Source organism: Telmatherina bonti (genome assembly GCF_933228915.1).
Source record: "Telmatherina bonti genome assembly, chromosome: 16".
NCBI classification, from domain to species: Eukaryota; Metazoa; Chordata; class Actinopteri; order Atheriniformes; family Telmatherinidae; genus Telmatherina; species Telmatherina bonti.
In genome coordinates this window covers 17,250,809-17,260,711 of record NC_136614.1, presented here as the reverse complement: position 1 = coordinate 17,260,711, position 9,903 = coordinate 17,250,809, and the positions used below count along the sequence as shown (strand labels likewise).

Genomic DNA, 9,903 nt, shown 5'->3' with positions numbered 1-9,903 from the left:
TGTAGTCATGGCAGAAAGGATGTTTGTTCACAAAGGCAAGCTGACTTTGTTCTTTAGCTCTTGTTCTTTATTTTTTTAAAGTATGTCTCCACCATGTGCTTATTCTGGGATGTCGAGTATGATCAAACTTGCTCAGACAGGGTTGTAGCAGAGCTGAGTCCATATTGGATGTTAGAATAATGCAAAACACTGACTGGTCAGAGCAAAGGTGCACATGTCAGCATACCCAGTGCCAATGAAGGAGACTCTCCATTGGCTGTTGGACATATTCATAAGTATTTTTCAGCAGCACTGAAACTTGCACACATCAGCCCCATTTCTTGTTCTCTAAGGATTGCAAATTGCTGTGCCCATTTTACCAACTGAGCTGAGCTGCACCATACCATGGAAAAAACAAAAACGTACATTGAAATGATTTAAAAAAAAAAAAAAAAAAAAAAAAAAAAAAAAAAAAAAAAAAAAGGGGGCTTTAAAAGACAGGCTTGCTTCAATAATGAACATGACCTAAAGAAAGCAACTCTTTCTCTGCATCTATGGCTGTGGTTTCCACTAGGAAACTTCCACAAATATGGAACCATCTTTTCTTCTTGGTCTTGTCCAGCATTTAAGCAGCAGAATGATTATCTGATAGCTGGATTCTGTTGAACAAATTTACATTGCCATGGGAAGCTTTATAGGTTGTAAAATAAAATCAAGGGGATTATTTTATCTATTTTGCATAATTGTTTGTATTACAAAGTTTGTACTGCTGGACCGGACCAGATAGGATAGAAGAGGGACAGAAAGAGAATAAAAGGAAGAAAAACAACTTGTAGAGAGAAAAAGAGCTAGAACCTACAACCTGCATCAGCACACATACACACCCGCTAATACAAATACATATACACACATACACATTTTTTATATTTTATATATATATATATATATATATATATATATATATATATATATATATATATATATATATACACACACACACACACACACACACACACACACACACACATATATATATATACACACATATATACACACACACACATACATATATACACACATATATGTATGTGTATAAATGCCCCCCCCCCCCTTTCACATACTCCCCCATACAAACATACACACCCCATAACATGACCCCCCCGTCACACGCTCCCCCTCCACACACCCTCACACTCATCATGCAACCCCTACTCAGCCTCATTCACACACTTTACATTACTTCCCCCTTTACACACACCCCACCTCCACGCACCCATCATTTAAAGCTGGGCTTTGGTAAGATTTGACCTTTTGCTACTAAAAAAAAAACAAAACTTCCCTTTTAAGACAACTCTGGTTGGACGAGCCACAAAGACCCAGCAAGCGGGGCATTAATTAAAGCACGGATACAAAGAAGAGAACCTGCCATGTGACGACCAGAATGCTCTCCGTTAAGCGCGGTGACCAATTAACTGAATAATTAACTGAACTAACATCTCTCTTAAATGACTGTAGCAGGACAGTGTGGCAGCAACGAGTGTGTTTTAATTAAAGAGCTCTCCAGTTAGCTTGTGCATTTCTAAAGCCCACAAGGGACTCTTTTCCAGTGAAAAGAGATGTTCAATGAACTGCTGTACGCTGCAGAGCACATTGTGAGCGTTTTGTGGACGTGGGCTAAATTGGCTGCACATTGTTATCAGGCATGGGTGGAAAAAATAAAATAATGGGGAAAAAAAAAAAGCTTTAAAACTGTTATTCTTCCTGGTTTGCACCTAAAAGCTAATCTCTTCTACCAGAGCCGTGGCTTTACGGGTGTCCAATGAGGCATGCAGATCAGCACTGAAATTAAAGAGGGATCCGTGATGAAACTCCCAAAGCTCCAAGAGAAGGAAAAAAAAACATGACAGGGTATAAATAAGACACACAGAACAAGATCTTAAATGATTGCGACACGCAAGTAGTAGGAAATAGGACAGCAGACAAGAGCAGGAAGTCAATGGTGCCTGAATGACGTACCTACACGGCGTCTCCGCGGGGGGGGGGGTCCGTATGTGGGGCAGGAATGTCATGCAGCTGTCACGAGCCATATTTACATGACAGATGTCTCGGTTTAAGATACTGATCCGACTCTTCACTTTGAGATGTAAATCAATCAGATTCGAGCTTCTCCTTTGAATTGATTTGAAAAATGAATGATTTATAAAACAAACTTCTGCGACAGCTCGAAGTTAGGCAGTCACTCCAACCCTCAGACGCTTCAATGATGGGAGTTTTAAATGTAAAAACAGAAAAAAAAAAACAACAAACTTTAAAAAAAAACAACAAACAGAATTATCAAAAGATGAAGTCTAGGTAATGATTTTTCTGTTCAAAAATTGATGTCTACCCTTCAGGAAGCGTTCTGATATGCAAAAGCTGCGATTCTGTTTGTGATGAAGCTGATTGCGAGAGCAGGTGTAGCCGGTTGGGAGACAGATGGAGAACAGGATCAGACTGCAGGGAAACAATGTGTTGGTTTCTCATGTTTATTCGATCTGTGGTTATCAAAGACAATGCCCCAGAACATAAGTTATGGAAAAAAAAAAAAAAAACTCAACAAAAAAACCCAAAACAAAACAAGCCTTCATGATAGGGAATTTGAGTCAAACAGTTTTTTCTTTAAAAAAAAAACAACCAACAAAACAACAGTTTTTCTATTTATTTTAAAACAGTAAAGTAAAAAAAAAAAAAAAAAAGGAACAAACAACAGAGATGGACAGAAAAAACAGCAAAGATGCCAAAAAAAAGGACATTTTCTCAGTAGAGTGCTTCTTTCGGTGACACTGAGGACGGCTTTCGTGTCTGTGTGTGTGCACCATGAGTTCACCGCACTCCACATGACTTCACCATTGTTCGCAAATGCTTTACCAGCAGAGTCACTGGAGTCCACTGTTTGTTCCAGTTGCTGAAGGAGCGAGGGCGGTCCCCACCGTCCCCCGCACCCTCCATTGCCAGCCTCCCGCTGGACACACAAACACCATTTAGTCAAGTGGGAAAGCAAGACACCTGGTAGTGACATGGCCCCTTAGACACACAGGCACACATGATCACACACACACACACACACACACACACACACACACACACACACACACACACACACACACACACACACACACACACACACACACACACACACACACACACACGCACACGCACGCATCCTCTTTCTTTTTCACACACACGTGTATACAGTATACAATGCACGAGCCCCCATCCATACAGAAATTAAGACGATAGAAAACACTTGACCAAAGCACAATGTGGTTTTGTGAAATTAATTGCACATGAAGAGATGAGGAGGAGGAGGAGGAGGAAGCTCAGCGAGGAGGAAGAGGAGAGGGAGGGGTCGTTGAGCGTGGCAAGAGGAGGATACAGTACATTCAATAAAGAAAATATATGAAAGAAAAAAATAAAGAATAAAAAGGCAAGATTAGAATCAAAACCACTGGAATGAATAAAATAAAATAAAAAATTCCATTTGTCGTTTTATTTTTTATTTTTTTCAGTCATTGATTTAAAAATCAATGTTTGTGTCTACATCTCTACAGACCCGACATCCCAACGTCAGGGCGGGGGGGCAAGTTTTCCATGTCCTGACACACGCAGGGGCATTTACACAAATGCACACACATATTCGAGCACACACACACGCTCCCACACATAAACACACACACACACACACACACACACAGTGCATTCTCGTTCCCATCACACTTGGGTTCAGGCTTTTTCTTTTCCTCCGAGCTCAGCACACCCAGTATGCCTCAATCCCCTGTACAAAAGCAGCCTCCTTCCCTGGAACCGGAGACTGGACGTTGCGCCACACTCCTCTCTCTCTCTCTTGTCTTTCTTTTTTTTTTTCTCTTCTTTTTTCGTTTTCCTCCTTTACTTATTTTGAGCATTCAGCAGTTTGTCTGCCTCGGGGTACATCGGGTACTTCACAGTCTCGATTTTCTCCTTGACCTTGTAGGAAGGGTAGAGGCCGGTGCGGCCCAGTTTGCGGTTGATGCCTTTGGAGTATCCATCCCAGTGGTTCCCGGCGACGCCGATCACGTCGCCGGGCTCCAGGGGGATGTCCTCGCTGTTGCGCGGGTGGTGTGCGTAGATGGCGATCTGGTTGTGGGCGTTTTGACCTCCAAAGTAGTAGATGTCATCCAGGGAGTAGAAGGAGGAGGAGGCGTCCGGATGCAGCGTCTGCATTATCTCATAGGCCACACGGCAGACCTGACAAAGTAAACAAACGGGGATTATTGATAAACGTTTGGAAGATAATGCGGCTAAAGGTCGACGAGGCTTCATTTCCTCCCTGATGAAATAGGGATAACATGTTCCAGTTTGGACTTTGGAGTGGGTTAATAAGCTGAGAATGTGAACTAAAAGGAATTAAGGGGCTTGCATTACTTTTACAACTGGCAGGAAATCTTTCCACTCCACGTTACTGTTTACAGAAGTAAGGGACTTCAGGAGCGCAAACAATCATGGAGGGTGTGACGAATGTCTTCACCGCAGAGTCAAAGCTGGTGTAAACAGACTGAAAACGCGGGACGGTGACGTCATGGAAGCGCTTGTGACTCGTCTCGGTGGAAACATCAGCTGGCAGCCATCACTTTTAAACCGTTCATGTTTTTCTTTGGTACAACATTATTTTGTTTTCTTTATAATTCATATGATCAAGTAGTTTCTGCTTTCAGCTTGTGTTTTATAACTTAGTCCTTGGAGATGGAGCTGCTCATTTTACCCGACGTAGCAGATGGCGATGTGGCGTACATCTTTGGAAAGGTGGAGACTGTTTTTGTTTCAAAATCCAGTATTAGTTACTGAATGCATGAAGAAATTCTCAGCATTTCAAGAGCTGACTGCTTAGCAGCCACATTTATCCCATTTCTCTTCTATGCTTTATTGTCTACAAGCAAACATAAAAAGCTGAATGTGTCTGCTGTCATCCAAACAGCAAATCTCTCCTGACATGAGAGATTGAATTAAATCATATACATGACAGACATGAGGCATGTCTTTCCTGTATAGGATATATTTCAGATATGAGTCCTTTGTCAATAAAATGGTTCAATTTGATTCATGTCAGTGCAGTCAGAAAAAGATCAAAGATTCATTTTAGGACATAAATGAGAATAAATTTTCTATAAATGTGGTAAATACAAATTAAATGAAGGAGAAAGCATCCAGATATTCACAGTGATGCTTCATCAGGTAACGACACACTTGAGTCAAACGTTTCTTCCCAACTCTACAATGCAGTTTATGGCCAGACGTGACGTCATGTGGTGAATGGCGAAACATGCCATTGTTTCTAGTCAGACATGTTCCCCCCCCCCCAATTCTGTCCTCGAGATCTACCATCCTAAAACTTATAGATGCAACCCTTGTCCAACACACCTGAATAAAATAGCTGAATTCCCTCTTCTGCGTGTAAATCAAGCCTAGAAACGAGCCAATCACTTCACTCAGGTGCTCTGTACAAGAGATGCAGGATGGCAGATCTCGAGGACGGAACTTGGGCACCCCTGGTTTATTTTCACCCTCTGAGGTGTGTTTTCACTACTTTTATGGCTAAAACCGAGAATGGGTGAGCTGATAATGTTTGAATGCAGAGTAAACTCGGCGCAGAAATCTTCTTTAGACTTTAGGTGGTGCAAAAAAACAAACAAAAAAAAAACAGCCAAATTGTAACGATATAGCCAGACCACAGACATGTTTATGACACATGCTCCACTGAACTACGGAGTGTGAACTGACCTGTGAGGAGAAGGTGCAAACCAAGAAGTCCGTCTGCGACAGGAAGTGGATGTCCAGGATGACTCCTCTCAGTGAGTTCTCCGTGTAACGGTTGTGAAGGCCTGCAGACCACGAGATGGAGTTATCGCTGATGAACTCGTAGTCTGGATACCTAAGAGGGAAACGGTTGCAGACGGGTCAATGAAGTCGCATACTGAGGAAGCAAGAGGATAGCGGTGATGCAACATCACACACACACACACACACACACACACACACACACACACACACACATTCACATGGATACTGACTTAGTCTTCGCCTCTTGAAGCAGGGAGGGATCATCTGTGGCCAAGTAAACTCTTTTCTTGTCGACATGAACTCGTCTGGCCAGCAGCTGGAACTGTTCCTCCACGTGCAGCATGTACTCCTCTATAGGGTGGAAGGCCGCCTCAGTCCCCACCTTATCCGTCCTCCTCACATGCACTCTGCAAACAGACACACACAGACGGATGGTTACGGACTAACGCTTCACCGCGCCGCGACGATTAGCGAAGAAATTCCTGATGCATCGTCCAGTTATTTGCTAGATAAACAGAAACATGAACAATCTGCTTTCCTGGGTTTGCTTTTCATCACACAAGAGAGCAATAAGAGATATGATGCTGCAGCTCAAAAGGACTGAAGATACTGCACAGCGCTTGTGTTTGGATGGCTGAAGGAACACTTCTTACCAGATCAAACATACACTTTGGATGAAGAAGAGTATGATGCAATGACTGGTCAACTATTTATTAGTCCACTGGCTGCAAAATAAATTGGCATAAATTTACAAACTGTATTTTGATGAAAGAAAAACAAATAGTCACAAGTAACATCTCTAAAACGAAGTTTAGTCCTTATTGCACACCGCACTTTTCAGTTTTATTTTTGAAAAAAAAAAATCATGCGTAATTTTTATTGTACTTCACAATTGTGTGACACACACATGTGTTGGTCTTTCACATAAAAAACACATTTATGTTTGTGGCATGCCAAAATATGGAAAAGTTCAAGGGGTATGAATACTTTTGGAAGCCTTTGTAACTTGGAAAAAAAAGAATAAATGACAGGCTTGTTTTTACAACTTGGTAACATTTGATGAACTGGAAAAGAATTAGAAATATAATGAGCTGCTTGATCAATAATGTAAACTAGAAGGGTCTAATAAGGGGGCATCATCTTCCTGCTTTAGCGGTTATAGGGCCACTGGCAGGGTATACCCTTCATGGGGAGTAAGATCATTAAAGGCAATTTAGAAAGGGCAATTAACTTCATATGCAAGCTTTAATCCTGCAGTTTAGTACCTGGAGTGAACCTGCACACACACACTGACAGTGTTGTGCAAACTCACTGGGATTGAGAGCCTCCTAGCCGCAAGATGACACTGTCATCATGCAGCCCACAGCACAGATATTGATTATATAAACAATAAAAGATGAAGATCTGCAAAACGTTTTGGTTAAGCAGATATTGCACGAATCCTCCTGCACCAAAAGTCGGAAACCATGGTCTTAAAGAGTAACAGTACTGCAGGTTTTATAAGTTTCCCTGCTTTTACACAGCTTATCAAAAGGAATCAAACTTCTTCAGTTCTGCTCAGTGACTCGCTCATATGAACCAGGTGTGTTAAACATGGAAACATCTAAAACTCGCAGGAGAGCAGCTCCTCTGCCAAGCCAAGTTCTAGACAGAGATACCAGGTCAGGTTAGATTACCAAAGTGGCTCAGCAATCCTTCTGAAAACAGGAATGCACATGAATGAAACATGCTCCTCCATCCGTGCTGAACAAGATTTCAGCATCAGCAACAAACACAGCTAGGTCGTAGCCGTCATTAAAGACATAGTTTCCCAGCAGAACATAATGGCTTACTTAGCAGTGAATGGCAAGTTAAAGTTTAGCTCACTGCTGTGCAAGTTTTATTTAGATATTCTTCAACCTAAATTTGTCTGGATGTGCAGCAGGACTGCAAGGAAAGATCAGGTAATAAGTTGCAGCTTGAATGGCACAAAAACACCCAACAGTAATTTCACAATAACTAGTTTGTCATGCTGAAAGCTTTAGAGCTGCTAAACTTTAACACAAATTTGGTTAAATGCATCTAACAATCTCACAACTTCTCACATTTAAGGTGATTTCTTCTAAAAACCATACATAAATAAAATGAAAGCAGCCTTAGATCCATGAATTTAATTTAAAGTTGAAAGATGATGCTAATTTGTTTACATTATTTCACATATAAACCTTTTTATAACTTGAATTAAAAAGTGAGATATCACATGAGAAGATGGGGAAACTCTTGTACGGAAGGATGTACTATATGGACTGTTGTGAAATTATTCATAATGGAGGGAAATAGGATGATGGAAGTTATTAGCCAACAATGACGCCCTACATTTGAAGGAAAACATGCACACATGGCAGTGTGAGTGAAAAGACACAACAGTGTGTGTGTTCTTTTATTCCTCTAACTCATTATCAAAGCCTGATTCTGGTGCTCTGATGTTTTCAAAATGACAGTAAATAGAGTGTGTATACAAAAGGACAAAAAAGAAACAACTCTTTAACTTAATAATATTATTTAGAAACATAACTATTGTTGGTGTAACGCACAAAAGAAAATGATGTGCAAAAGATAAAGAAAAAAAAAAGAAAATAGAGTTCTTGTGAGACAGCATAAGGGAATAAGTGAAATAATCAGTCTGGCTTTTGTTCAGTGTCCTTGTCACTGCTTCCAGTAAGAAAAGACAAGTGGGGAGTGTGCCGTCACCAGCTGAACATGTGAGAGAGAGGGCACAGCTTGGAAGCAGAACAAAGGATGAGTGAGAACAGGAATTCCTTCTCTGACACACAAGCATCCCTCAAACAGAGGAATGCTGAGACCTGGTTTTTTTCATCCAGGATTATTCATTCGCAAATCTTTCTGCTATTAGATCTGCTGTTTGACTTCTAGCTTCCAGGAGCAAATGACATTTCTAAACCCAAAAGGGACACACATACTGTATATGTATATATATATATATATATATATATATATATATATATATATATATATATATATATATATATATATATATATATATATATATATATATATATATATATATATACATACACACACATATTACAACATGTATATATATATACAACATAATGTAACTTCAAGTCAACCTATACTATACACACTATAAAATCAAACTGTCCATTTAGGAAGCAACACTGATTGACAATCAGTTCCACATGCTGTTGTACAAATGGAATAGACAATAGGTGGAAATTATAGGCAATTGCCAAGACACACCCAATAAAGGAGTGGTTCTGCAGGTGGTGACCACAGACCACTTCTCAGCTCCGATGCTTTCTGGCTGATGGTTTGGTCACTTTTGAATGCTGGCGGTGCTTTCACTCTGGTGGTAGCATGAGACAGAGTCTACAACCCACACATGTGGCTCAGGTAGTGCAGCTCATCCAGGATGGCACATCAATGCCAGCTGTGGCAATAAGGTTTGCAGTGTCTGTCAGCGTAGTGTCTGGAGCATGGAGGCGCTACCAGAAGACAGGCCAGTACATCAGGAGATTTGGAGGAGGCCTTGGCAGGGCAACAACCCAGCAGCAGGACCGCTACCTCCTTCTTTGTGGAAGGAGGAACGGTAGGAGCACTGTCAGAGCCCTGCAAAATGAGCTCCAGCAGGCCACGAATGTGCATGTGTCTGCTCAAACAGTCAGAAACAGACTCTGAGTCTGGTATGAGGGCCCGACGTCCACAGGTGGGGGTTGTGTTTACAGTCCAACACCATGCAGGACGTTTGGCATTTGCCAGAGAACACCAGGATTGGGAAATTTGCCACTGGCACCCTGTGCTCTTCACAGATGAAAGCAGGTTCACACTGAGTACATGTGACAGACGTGACAGTCTGGATACACCGTGGAGAACATTCTGCTGCCTGCAACATCCTCCAGCATGACAGGTTTGGCAGTGGGTCAGTAATGGTGTGGGATGGCATTTCTTTGGAGGGCCGCACAGCCCTCCATGTGCTCGCCAGAGGTAGCCTGACTGCCATTAGGTACCGAGATGAGATTCTCAGACCCCTTGTAAGACCATAAGCTG

At 41.5% G+C, this 9,903-nt stretch overlaps 1 protein-coding gene across 1 annotated transcript in view; it reads right to left on the bottom strand.

Annotated features, from left to right (window-relative positions):
• Nucleotides 1-2,589: 2,589 nt before the first annotated feature.
• Nucleotides 2,590-9,903, bottom strand: part of fut8b (fucosyltransferase 8b (alpha (1,6) fucosyltransferase)) — a 97,001-nt gene continuing 89,687 nt past the window's right edge. Inside the window, exons 8-10 of the mRNA XM_079255993.1 lie at nt 6,066-6,242; nt 5,776-5,926; nt 2,590-4,245 (exon numbers count right to left, since the gene is read on the bottom strand). Coding sequence (XP_079112119.1) covers nt 3,907-4,245; nt 5,776-5,926; nt 6,066-6,242 — 667 coding nt within the window. The 3' untranslated portion in view covers nt 2,590-3,906. The remainder of the gene's footprint in view (nt 4,246-5,775; nt 5,927-6,065; nt 6,243-9,903) is intronic.